A 13,332-nucleotide genomic window follows, 5' to 3' on the forward strand; every position below is an offset into this window, starting at 1 on the left:
GTTTCAAAGGGCAGCACACATTTTGTTTTTCAGATTCCAAAGTGCTGCAAAGGCTTCTATGGACCCGACTGCAACCAGTGTCCAGGAGGCTTCTCAAATCCATGCTCGGGAAATGGACAGGTGAATACTGAAGACTGGCCTTCCATAAGTCAAACTGAACAATAATTTTTAAAACTTCTAAACCAAAATATGATACAATGCCGGCTACTCTTCCCAGGAAGCAAAAGAAATGACCCCTTACTAAAAGAACAGCAGGTGTCTGCAGTAGAAGGAATCTGGGTCTGGGACGGGGGACGGGGGATGGCGGAGAGAGATTCGGGTAATGTTGCCTCTCATCTCTGCTTCTCTATTGCGGGCTGCAGGACCTTGGGTAACTCAACAGGGATCTCTGGGCCTCACATTCCTCCTGTGGGAGGTATCAGGGTTGACCTGCATTGATCTTCAAGATTCCTTCCAGAACTAAGATTTTATGATAGTTAAAAAATAGCTCTGCCTCATAATTGCTTTTTTGAACCTATGAGCAAAACCTAGTGAAATGTAACAGCCAAAACTTAACTCATCTAGCTTGGAGGCAAAAGTAGCTGTGGTTCATACGGGAAAATTATACATCTGTGCATTTAATAAACCCGCCTCTAAAACATGGCTTTTTCAAGGGGAATGTACAGCCATGAGTGGGGACACCATGCGGACAAGGAGAATAGGGAAAGGCCAGTACTAATGACTGTGGCCAGGGGTTAAAAGGCCCCACACCCAGCGCTGATGTCAATCAGCACACATGACTTTGCCAGGGCTAGGAAGGTGGGAGGCAAATACGTTTATCACTGAAGAGAGAAAACACTTTAGTTTGGAGTCACAGAGCTGAGCAGGTGAGACTGTAAAGACAAGCCAGTCACTCATTCTGGAGGCCCCTGTCTTATCACTTATCCCTTAAGCATTGTTGAAAGGTTCCCAGTTCAGCATCGTGATGCCCCCTTGAGTGACTTCCCTTAAAGTTCTAAATCCCGGATCGGATTCCCAAGCTCGGCACTGCTTTAGCATCCTCCCTGATATCACATGACTCCACTTTCCACAAGGAGTCCCAGAGGCTCATGTCAGGTGGGATTTAATCTGAAGTCAAAGAAGTCAGGCCATGAAATGAAAACACCTGAGAAGTACGTGTCCTAATGGCCCACGGGCCGTGCCTTTGCTCCCAGTGTGCAGATGGCCTCGCTGGCAACGGGACGTGCATCTGCGAGGAGGGCTTCCAAGGCTCCCAGTGTCAGTTCTGCTCTGATCCCGATAAATACGGACCTCAGTGTAACAAAAGTAAGTGGCACTTCCAGAGCTTCCTTCCACTCCTAAGCAAGGTTCCCTCTCACACTGCAGCAGGCTACTTGTGCAAGGCTGGTGTCTGAGGACCCCTTTGCTTGAGATACGCCATCATCACAGAGCATTCATTAAGCTTTGGTTCTCAAACTGGAGTGTGTGTCAGAGGGCTGATCCCCAACTCTGCCGGTGAGCCCCACCTGCAGAATTTCTGATTCAGTAGGCCCCAGCGGGTCTTAGAATTTGCATTGCTAACAAGCTACTGGGGCAGGGGCACCAACACTGCTGGTCTGCGAAGCACATTTTGAAGACCACTCTCCAAAGGTTTCTCCACATTCTTGAAGTGATAGTGAACTCTATATCAAGAAACAGACTCAGGCCAGACACAGTGGCTCACACCTGTAATCCCAGCACTTTGGGAGGCTGAGGTGGGTGGATCACTTGAGGTCAGGAGTTTGAGACCAGCCTGATCAACACAGCAAAACCCTATCTCTACTAAAAACAAAAATTAGCCGGGCGTGATGGCAGGTGCCTGTAATCCCAGCTACTCTGGAGGCTGAGGCAGGAGAGCGGTTTAACCCAGGAGGCAGAGGTTGCAGTGAGCCGAGACTGAGCCACTGCACTCCAGCCTGGTTGACAGTGAGACTCTGTCTCAAAAAAAAAAAAAAAAAATCAAATTCACTCCCTACCTTTCAGGCAGACCCCTTCCATCAACTCCTTTATTTGCAAGGCCTGTGGCCTTGGGCTAGTTACTATACTTCTCTAGGCTTCAGTTTCTTCATCTGTAAAATGGGGATGATAATAATAGCAAGTACCTTTTAAGGTTAATACAACTTATAAACGGAAAGCGCTTGCCTTCGAACCACGCCTAGTACAAAACATGTGCCACAAATACTATCTCACTATTATTATTTATCATTGTTGGTGCTGTTAGTACAGTGACATAAATATCAAGAAGCTTGTAGAACATGTAGGCATTGAAAAAAATGAAGTTATGCAACCTCAGAAAATTCATTCTGTTCTTTAAAATGACATCCTGTATATTTAAATAAACATACATTTTCTTGACATATATTTCTAAGCTAACAGCTCATTGTAGAGTCAGACCAACCTGAAGTCCCCACGCTCCAGCCTACCAGCCGTCTGATCTCAGAAAAAGGCTATTTCTTCACCTATAAAATGAAGATAATAGTGGTACCTACATTATAGGTTGCTGACAGGATTAAATTAGACCATAATTTGGGGCTTTTAGCACAGAGCTTACACGGAGCAAGTCATCAATAAGCAAAGCCGCTCCTCTTACTATTGCTACTAACTCCGTGCATTTGTTATGAAACACACAACCCTTCCGCTCTCCTACCTTATTTGGTCTTCACAGATAACTCTCAGGATGGATGGGAAAGCAGAGCACAGCAGGGTCGAGTCTGCTGAATCCTTTCCAATGTTCTTTTTGCCAAATTAGATTTCCACATTAGAGGAAGAAAAAAAATCAGGGTTCATCCCAAGGCCTGACGATGTTGGCATTTGTCTGAGGCCAGCCGGGCAGGACACCAAGGCTGGGATGGGGTGGGGGCTTCCAGCTGTCACACCTCTCATTCCAGGGCTACGGCGGCACACAGTCTCACACAAGGGTCTCCTTCCTTGCAAATGAAGCGCTGACTTCCCTAAAATTGTATACAAATTCTTTTTGGTTTTAAATCCGGCTGTGGTTTTCCAACCCTGCTCACTTGTGTTGGTCTTCTCTTTCCTGGATGTTGGCTCCAAGCACCCACACGAATTCCTCTCCCATGGGTCCTGGCTAAACTCCAAATTCCTTTATTTTCGATCATTTTCCAAGCCCCGCCCCCCCGCCCCGCCCTGCCCTGCCCTGCCCTGCCCTGCCCTGCCCCACATCCTTGCCAGGTGCCTCTGAAAATCTCCAGGTCCTTCTTTCCACTTTCACATGCATAGGAACCTGAGTCTGATGAGGCGGCCCGTGTTACAGTTTTTAAATACCTACAATTGAAAGCAAATTCAGCAGCTAAGGTTTAAAATGAGAGCAGTGATATGGAAATGCCAGTTCATGTAATGATCTACGGTGTTTACACAGTCACGAACAGAAATGGACTTTGAATCCCGGTTTAAGTTTCTGCCTGGGAATTTAGCAGCAAGTCGGGCAGCTTGCTTCCTCTCTCTGGGCCTCAGCTTCCTCATCTGAAAAATGGGGGTTATAAAAGTACCTACCTGCTGGGCCTGGTGACTATGGTGCATGTGGAAGGCTGACCCGGTGCCTTAAATGAAGTCGGTGCCCAAATATTGCCTATTGGTTATCATTGGTTTGCTGTGACAGAGTGAAAAACAAACACATTAGCTACGTATCAGGAGCCCTGCCAGCATGGGAAATCACTTCTATTTATTGCAGAATATCTTCATGAAAGGCGAGAAGTTTCCAGGCTAAACTCTCCAACCAGGAATAGTTGAAAATGGAGTTCCTTGGCCTCTTTCAAAGTGTCACATCCTCTTTCCCACACCCCACACACACATAGATAAAAAGGAGTTCTTTTTTCTTTTGTTTCGTTTTGTTTTGTTTTTGAGACAGGGTCTCACTCTGTTAACCAGGCTGGGGTGTAGAGGTGCAGTCATAGCTCACTGCAGCTTCAAACTCCCAGGCTCAAGTGATCTTCCCACCTCTCAGCCTCTCCAGTAACTGGGACCACAAGCACACACCATCATGCCCGGCTAATTTTTGTGTTTTTTGTAGAGACTGGGTTTCGCCATGTTGCCCAGGCTGTTCTCAAACTCCTGGGCTCAAGCAATCCTCCCACATCAGCCTCCCATTGTGCTGGGATTACAGGCATGAGTCACCATGCTCAGTCTTAAAGGAGTTCTGAGACCAAGTTCTTCCCCTCCTGGGTGGGACAAGCAAGCTCTCCAGGGCTGTCCCAGGCACTCTGAGAACACTTGAGACTCCAAGAAATAGCCGCCTGAGTCTTCCCCCGGCTCAGCCCCCAGACTCTGCTTTGACAAGAGTGAGTGGGGGGTGAGAGGAGGTGGTCCCTGTCCTCCAGGGTGCTCTGCCTCAGTGCTCGGCTTGTCCCCAACGCCTGGACGGATGTCCCTCCTCCTCCTCTTTCAGAATGCCTGTGCGTTCATGGAACATGCGATAACAGGATAGACAGCGATGGGGCCTGCCTCACCGGCACATGCAGAGATGGCTCTGCTGGGAGACTCTGTGATAAGCAGACCTCAGCCTGTGGGCCCTACGTGCAGTTCTGTCACATCCACGCCACCTGTGAATACAGCAATGGGACAGCCAGGTAGGTCTGTGAGGGGATGGCCCTTAGTGACACTAAGTCACTGTGTTACCTGTAGACAGACCCAACCCATATCTGAACTCTGAACTGAGGCCTGTTACCTCCAGCTGACAGTGTGGTGTTTGTGAAAAGGACCTCAGTCTGAGCTGGGTTTCAATTGCAGCACTCCCTGCTTTGAAACTTACCAGCTGTGTGACTGTGGGCAAGGTACTTAACCTCTCTGAACCTCACTTTCCTCAACAGTAGAGTGAGGGTGATGATACCTACCAAGCAGGCCAGCTGTGGAGATTAGCAGAACTGAATGCAAAATCACCTAGCACCAGAGCTAGCACATCAAAGATGTTCCATCATGGAAACCATAATTATTATCACCACGTATGTGAAAGAAATGAAGATTTGTCCACCAACTTTCCAATCTTTGAAGACACCTTTGCTTTTTAAGGCTGTTAATGATGTCTCCCCTGTTAAAGGCATCTTGCAGGAAATTGGGTCTTTAACCAATAGGCTGCCATTTGTTTCCTTGATACTGTCTAGCATTCTGCAGTGGGTTTGAGGGGGAAAATGCCAGAGGAAATGTACCTCTCTGGAAATATCTAGCTCCAAGGCAGTAACCACCTAAAATATCCTGGGAAATGCAGAGGGTGTCTGGAATTCTTGGTCCTCTTCTTGCACTGCTTTTCTTAATTTCTAAAATTTTATTTTATGTAGTTATTTGTTTTGGTCTGCCTCTCCCACCAGACTGTAGGCTATGAGACAAGAGACTGTTTTTCCACAGTTGTACAGTAGAAATGCCTTTTCCTAAGGAGTTAGGATCTATATCAGTGCATAAGGCAAAACCACATGTAATCAAAATTACCCCCAAAACCTATTAAATCATCCGCCAAGGACTGTCGGCGTGGGTCTGTATGAACTATGTTGCCTTAGGTAAATCAAACATTATTGGAACAGATCAACCTATTTCTTCATTTGGACACCAGATAATGTATTTTGTTCCTCCAGGAAACTTGATACATGAAATATATATATTTTTTAATTTTTGTAAGGCACGGATGACTGAATTTGCAGTAGGACGTGGCGGTACAATGTCCCCAGCATCTATCATAGGGCACTCAATCAATATTGGTTGAACAGATGAATAAATGGGCCACCTTTAATAGTAAAAGTATCATCATGGAACATTTTAAGAGGAGCGTCTGGAAGGGTTATGGGTCAAGAAACCAAGTCAACTCACAGAAGAGGCACTTGAGAATGTGGTGTCGGGGGGAAAACCTCCAAGGGGCCAGAGAAGGGGAGAGGAGAAGTCTCACCTGATTGTCATTTTCAAATATTTTAGGAGCTGTTGTATAGAAGACAGAGTAGACTTTGCTGAACCAGAGGTAATAACTAGTATTGAGCAGGAAGAGTTATAAAGAGGCAGGTTCTGGTAAAATAAGAGCAGGTGTCAGGTGTTGAGCCTTATGATCTGCAAGTGCTCTGCTAAATGCTCGGTGTGCATTCGCTCATCTAACCTTCAGCCTTATATGGGAGGTATTAGGCCCATTTTCCTCATGAGAAATAAGATCTCTCCATTGTTAAGGGACTCGTGCAGAGTCACACAACTGCTAAGAAGTGGGCGGGCTTCATTTCCACCCAGGTGTATCTGATTGCAGACCCCAGAAGTACCCCGACCACATTTGAGCACTGGCTTCCTCCACTGGAGCAAACGATGGAGCCATTCGGCCAGGAACTGGCTCATCTCTAGCTGGCTGGCTCTCTTCTGGGTCATTGGTGCTTATTCTGGGGCTGATTTTGCACACTCTCCTTTGCAGTTGTGTTTGCAAAGCAGGATATGAAGGAGATGGAACTGTATGTTCTGAGATGGACCCTTGCACAGGGCTAACTCCAGGAGGCTGTAGCCGCAATGTGAGTACTGGTCTTCATTTCCAACCTGCCTGGTTTCTTTATTTTTTGAGACAAAGTCTCACTCTGTCGCCCAGGCTGGAGTGCAATGGCACAATCTTGGCTCACTACAACCTCCGCCTCCTGGGTTCAAGCGATTCTCCTGCCTCAGCCTCCCGAGTAGCTGGGATTACAGGGGCATGCCATCACCCCTGGCTAATTTTTGTATTTTTAGTAGAGATGCGGTTTCACCATTGTTGGTCAGGCTGGTCTCAAACTCCTGACCTCATGATCCGCCCACCTCGGCCTCCCAAAATGCTGGGATTACAGGCGTGAGCCACCGCACCCAGCCCTGCCTGGCTTCTTGTTGGCTTTTTTCAGTTGGTTGGTTGGGTTTTTTTAGGAAATCCTGAGGAAAGACATTCCACAGGTCAGTGTCTGATGACTTTTCATATGTGTGAAGCATTTGTGTTTAAACCTTGAATTTTTATTTTATTTTGACACAGGGTCTCACTCTTACCCAGGCTGGAGCACAGTGGTGTAATCATAGCTCACTGCCGCCTCGAACTCCTGGGCTCAAGTGATCATTTCACTGATTAGGAAACTGGGATCTGGGGGAGTCAAGTGACTAAGTTCTGTTGTTGGTAGGGGTATAGCTAGAACCTACCATTGCTTTCACTAATTCCCTTCAATTATTGCCACCCCTACCCTACACCCTAGTCACCTTCATTCCTTACCTATGGTTTAGTAACTGGTTTCTTTACTTCCTCTTACCCACAGTGCATTCTCCACTCACAGCCAGAGTGGCTTGAAGTGAATCAGATCATGTTTTTCCCAGATTTAAGCCCCTTCCATAATTTCCTCTAGCTCCGAGGATAAAATCTAGATGAAACCACCTGACCCCAGCCTACAGATTCCTTTGATTCCCTTTGAATAAGCCCCATCCCAACCCTATCCCCCTCAGCCTCATCTCAACACCATATCTTGTACCCCTCTCTCCTTCACATTCTGTCCTCCAGCCTCCTGGTAAGGCTCCTCCTGAGAGGCCCGGGAGCTGATATCGTGGAGCTTGGGTTCCCACATTATAGAGACCTGGGTTCATGCCTTTTTATAGCTGCATGATCTTGGGCAACACCTGTTTCCTTAGCTATAAAATAGAGATAACAATACTTTCCTCAAGATGATGGTTTACACCTGCAAAACAATATAAACAGTCCCTGGCTTAATAACTAACAGTGATGTTAGTGGCCATAAGCTGGCCAGCTCCAAGCAATTTTGTTCTTTAAATTACCTAATCTTTTCATGAATCTCAATGTAAATTAAGCATTTCCACCTCAATGCAAATATGTGCTTCTGGAACATATGTCTGGAAACTCTCTCTTACTTTTGGAATCATGTGGCTGGGCTGAGGATTCAGAGGCTTTGCTTTCTCTTTTCCTCCTGCAGGCAGAATGCATCAAAACTGGCACGGGCACCCACACCTGCGTGTGTCAGCAGGGCTGGACAGGGAATGGGAGAGACTGCTTGGAGATCAACAACTGCCTGCTGCCCGATGCAGGCGGCTGCCACGACAACGCAACCTGTTTGTACGTGGGTCCCGGGCAGGTAGGTTGGATGTCATGGGAGCAAAGAGAAAGCAGGAATCATGCAGTGACTTTTCTTTCCCCTCAGGACAGAAGTACTTTGGCTAGAACTTACTGCAGCTTTTTTCAATCATTCATGGCAGTGAACACGGGTTCATTGCCACAACAAACCTATGATGTATTATTGTCTCATCTTATAGAAAAGGAAACTGAGGCAACGAGAAGCTAGTTGCATAAATCATAGAAAATAAATAATAGTGCAAGATTTGCACCCAGTGTGACTCCAGGGCTGCCCTCTTAGTCACCATCCTGGACCAACCTTATATTTCTATAGCTCTGTAGCATATTGATCACTTTCACTCACTGTCATTTAATGGAGAACGAGGCAGAGAAGGCTACTGCTTAAAAATTAATCAGCTCCAGGGGAGGGGCTACCAACTAAACTATGATTGTGGCAATGAGAAAACAGGCAACTGATAAGGCTCCCTCCCCCCACCCATCCCCGCCTGCTTCCACCCCTTTCCACAGGTAGGACCCACAGGTGTGTTTATAATACAAGGCTAAGGAGGTCAGAACACGTGGAAGATGGGAACTGGGATTTGAAATCAACCCCCTTATCTTTTGAATCTTGATACAGTTTCTCACTTTTATGTTTTAGGCTGAACTTTTTTAAAGACCTACAAATTATTTTCTGCTCTTTGAGAAATGTATTTCTTCCCACGATGAGGGCTCTGCCTGAGGAAAGCCTAACTTTGCTCACCATGGTATCTCCCACTTGACCCCAAGCCTTTTGGTTCTCAGACCTCTCATTTCTGTGCACAAGTTAATAATCAGAGAAACACGGAGCTTGAGTGGAACTTGATGAGATAGTAAAGCCCACCTCCTACCTTCCCTTTCCTTCATGGAGGAATTTACCCAGACAAATGGAGATCTGCCCTATTTAAAAATATCCAAGAAGGAAGTTTTTAGGGCTTCCCTCTGTGGCTTTAGGCATCATTCCCACTCACTTCTCCATTCTGCTAGGAATGAGTGATGGAACATCGTTCCTGTGGGCCAGTGCAGGGCTGGACACTCGTGCAGAGACAGAAGTGTTGGAGCTCCTCTGGGAGCTCCTAACTACCAGCGTTAGTGATCTGTACAGAACTCTTTCCAAAGAGACCCCCACAGGGGGTTAAAAGGTGGTCAACATGGGCCAGGCGCTGTGGCTTAACACCTGTAATCCTAGCACTTTGGGAGGCCAAGGCAGGTGGATCACCTGAGGTCAGGAGTTCGAGACCAGCCTGAACAACATGGAGAAACCCCATCTCTACTAAAATACAAAATTAGCCGGGCATCATGACGCGTGCCTGTAATCCCAGCTACTTGGGAGGCTGAGGCAGGAGAATTGCTTGAACCTGAGAGACGGAGGTTGCAGTGAACTCAGATCGCACCATTGCACTCCAGCCTGCGCAACAAGAGCAAAACTCTGTATCAAAAAAAAAAAAAAAAAAAGGTGGTCAACATGTTTAGGAGCAAGGGTTAAAAAATTAAACTGCTTGGCTAAGAGCATGGCATGATCTCACCCTAGCCCACCTCCCACTCTTGAAAACTGGTGGGAGATGGAAGTACTACACCCAGGCAAAGCCTCCACATTGACAGCTGTCTATTTACAGCTGGGGTTAATTATTTCAATAGACCACAGAAGGTGCTTTTCAGGGAGTGACAGTTGGCAATGGGACAGAGATAGAAAATCTGTCAGGGAGAAATCTTTCAGTTATAACAGAAAACTCAATTGTGCACTACTTGTGGAAATGTAAAATGCTACAGCTGCCATGGAAAATAGCACAGCAATTCCCCCCAAAAATTAAAAATAGAATGACCATATGCTCCAGCAATTCCACTTCTGGGTATACACCCAAAAGAATCGAACGCAGGGACTCAAGCAGATATTTGAGCACCCGTATTCATAGCAGCATTATTCACGGTAGTCAAAAGGTGAACACAACCCAATGGCCATTGCCAGATTAATGGATAATCAAAACGTGGTATATGTATACAATGGAAGAGCAATCAGCCTTAAAAAGGAAGAAAATGCTGACACATGCTGCAACATGGGTGAACCTTGAAGATGTGTTGCTAAGTGAAATAAGCCAGAGACAGAAGGACAAATGCTATGTGATTCCCCCGCTCTGAGGTTCCTAGAGTAGTCAGATTCATAGAGACAGAAAGTAGAATGGTGGCTGCCAGGAGCTAGAGTGGGGAGAGGAACGAGGAGTTATTGTGTAACGGGTATGGACCTTCAGTTTGGGAAGATGAAAACAAGTTTGGAGAAGGATGGTGATGATGTGTTGTACACAAATGTGAATATATTTAGTACATAGGTACACAAATGTGAATATACTTTACATTTTTAAATGGTTAAAATGATACATTGTCTCATACATATATTTACTTCAATTCTTAAGAAGAAAAAGCTGGTTTAAAAAGGGAATGTTTTGGCCCACGTGACTCTAAAGTCCATATATGGATCTGGCTGCAGGCACAACATGATTCAGGGCTCAGAAGGCAGCAAAAGGGTCTGTTTCTTGGCTCAGCTTCTTCCCAGGTTCCTGGAGTGAGGGATGACCTCCAGCCACACCAACTTATACCATCGGAATACTTAGTTAAGCAGAATGGAGTACGTTTACTGGTAACTTCCTCCAAAAACCCAGGATTCATTCTTTCATTGACTCGGATCGAGTGCATCCACACCCATCCTCATTTCCTACCACTCCCATCAGCCCTCGCGCCCAGTTACAGAAATCCGGCCAGGGGAGGCCCAGGGTGGAAGATGCAGTGATAAGCACAGGCCAAGGCCCTGCACCCCACCCTGGGGTGGAGGAACCAGCCACATTTTATTGTGTGGACTGGGAGAGGGGGAGTGATGGTGTCCTCAGAGCCAAATGGTGTGCAGTTTCCAGGAAGAGAGAGAACAGATGCTGGCCAGACAAAATAAAACAGATGTTCCTATATCTATTCATTTGCTCATTCATCCAACACATCTCAAGTGCTTACACCTACTCAGCTACTAAGCTCAGTGATGAAGATAAGAGATTACCGTGGCCAAGGGCCCTCAGCCAGACTTGAAGAAATGAGATCTTGTGCGAGGCGACAGACAAACCTATGTATAACGCTAAAGTGATAAATGTTGTAAAAGTCACATAGGGTAAGTCGCATGGTCCGGTTGTTCCATAGCATTTGAGGGCTGCTTTCCTATTTATCCTTCTGATTTCTCTGACAGCAGAACCTGCTCATGGGTCTGGAGAAAATTAGCTTTAAAATGTGACTGCAGGAGTCTTAACTGTGAAAAAGCTCACTGCAGTCTTATGTCTTGCCAAGCACTCAGTAAATGATTGCATTCATTTTTGACGCACTTGAGTTGGCAGATTGCACTTGAGAAAAGGGAACAAAATGCCTTGGTGTCTGTATTAGCTTTCTGGGGCTGCCATACGAAGTGCCACAAACTGGGTGGCATAGAACAACAAAAATGTATTGTTTCACAGCTGTAGAGGCTGGAGGTCTGAGATCAAGGTGTCCTCAGGGTTGGTTCCATCTGACAGCTGGGAAGGAGAAGCTGTTCCATTCCTCTCTCCTAATTTCAGGTGCTTTGCTGAAAATCCTTGGTGTTGCTTGGCTTGTGGACACATCACCCTGTTCTCTACCTTCGTGTTCAGATGCTGTTCTCCCTGTGTGTGTATCTGTCTCCAAATTCCACTCACCCCCAACTTGTATTTTATTTTATTTATTTATTTTGAGACAGTCTCGCTCTGTCACCCAGGCTGGAGTGCAGTGGCATGATCTCAGCTCACTACAACCTCCACCTCCCAGGTTCAGCGATTCTCCTGCCTCAACCTCCCAAGTAGCTGGGACTACAGGTGCACGTTGCCACGCCCAGCCAATTTTTGTATTTTTAGTAGAGACAGGGTTTCACCGCGTTGGCCAGTATGGTCTCAATGTCTTCACTTCATGAGCTGCTCGCCTCGGCCTCCCAAAGCCCCCTTTTTATTAATATAAGGATACTGGTCTTACTGGATTCAGGGCCCACCCTACTCCAGTATGACCTCATCTTAACTAATTATATCACAACAACCCTATTTCCAAATAAGGTCATATTCTGAGGTACTGGAGGTCAGGACTTCAACAAATAAATCTGGGAATAAGAGGACACAGTTCAACCTACTATAATGTCTGTCTCCTCTCTGCTCTGTCTTCCTTTTTGCAGACAAACTTGAAAAACATCCTGATGGGAAGATGGGAAAAGAAGGGGGTTCTCTTTGTGGTGTTCTATAAGAAACAGAATGGACCAAAAACCCAGGATTCGTTCTCTTTCATTGACTCAGATTGAGTGTCCACATCCATCCTCTTTCCTGACACTCCCATCAGCCCTTGTACACAATTATAGAAATCAGGCTGGGGGAGGATCGGGACTTCTCTTACGTCTAGGATTGCCCTCAGCTGGGACTAGCTGGCTTGGAAACTTTTAGACTTTCCAGATGGGCACAAACCTTAATTACCAGGAATGCTGCTTTAAAAAGATAAACCATGCTGGAGCCAAATGTTTCTAAATTGAACAAAGTGCCTCACAAGCTAGCAATGGCCTCATGTATACATCTCCACCAAGTGGATACCCCATAGCTTGCTTGATCTTTCTCATTAGGCAGAAAGGCTATCCAGCGTGATGCTTTTTAGGCCCCAAGTTCTCTCTGAGACTATCTCCATAGGCCCCTCTGGAGAAAAGAATTCAGGAAGAGGCTGGGCATGGTGGCTCACGCCTATAATCCCAGCATTTTGGGAGGCCGAGGCAGGCAGATCATGAGGTCAGGAATTTGAGACCAGCCTGACCAACATGGTGAAACCCTGTCTGTACTAAAAATACAAAACTTAGCCAGGCGTGGTGGCGTACACCTGTAATCTCAGCTACTTAGGAGGTCGAGGCAGGAGAATCATTTGAACCAAGGAGGCAGAGGTTACAGTGAGCCAAGATCATGCCAGTACACTCCAGCCTGGGCAACAGCGAGATTCCATCTCAAAAATAAATTCAGGAAGAGAGTACCAAGAAACTATCATATTGGAAAATGTAATGTAGAATATGGAGATTAGTAACTCTAGAATTTGAAGTATATCAAGCAAAGACATTAACCTGTTCTCTGGGAGAGCCAAACAGCTTCAGTTTCCATAGGACGTTTCTCAGTGCTGTGTGAGGGCAACACATGGAAGGCACTTGCTTTTTTTTTTTTTTTTTTTTTTTTTTTTTA

The 13,332-nt window shown here is 46.1% G+C and overlaps 1 protein-coding gene across 1 annotated transcript in view; it reads left to right on the top strand.

The window, feature by feature from the left end:
- Positions 1-13,332, top strand: part of STAB2 (stabilin 2) — a 170,094-nt gene that overhangs the window by 72,677 nt on the left and 84,085 nt on the right. Inside the window, exons 21-25 of the mRNA XM_023208579.2 lie at positions 34-120; positions 1,194-1,305; positions 4,421-4,601; positions 6,407-6,500; positions 7,923-8,081. Of these exons, the coding sequence (XP_023064347.2) occupies positions 34-120; positions 1,194-1,305; positions 4,421-4,601; positions 6,407-6,500; positions 7,923-8,081 (633 nt within the window). The remainder of the gene's footprint in view (positions 1-33; positions 121-1,193; positions 1,306-4,420; positions 4,602-6,406; positions 6,501-7,922; positions 8,082-13,332) is intronic.

The sequence above is a fragment of the Piliocolobus tephrosceles genome, chromosome 10, assembly GCF_002776525.5.
Source record: "Piliocolobus tephrosceles isolate RC106 chromosome 10, ASM277652v3, whole genome shotgun sequence".
In the NCBI taxonomy this organism is placed as follows: Eukaryota; Metazoa; Chordata; class Mammalia; order Primates; family Cercopithecidae; genus Piliocolobus; species Piliocolobus tephrosceles.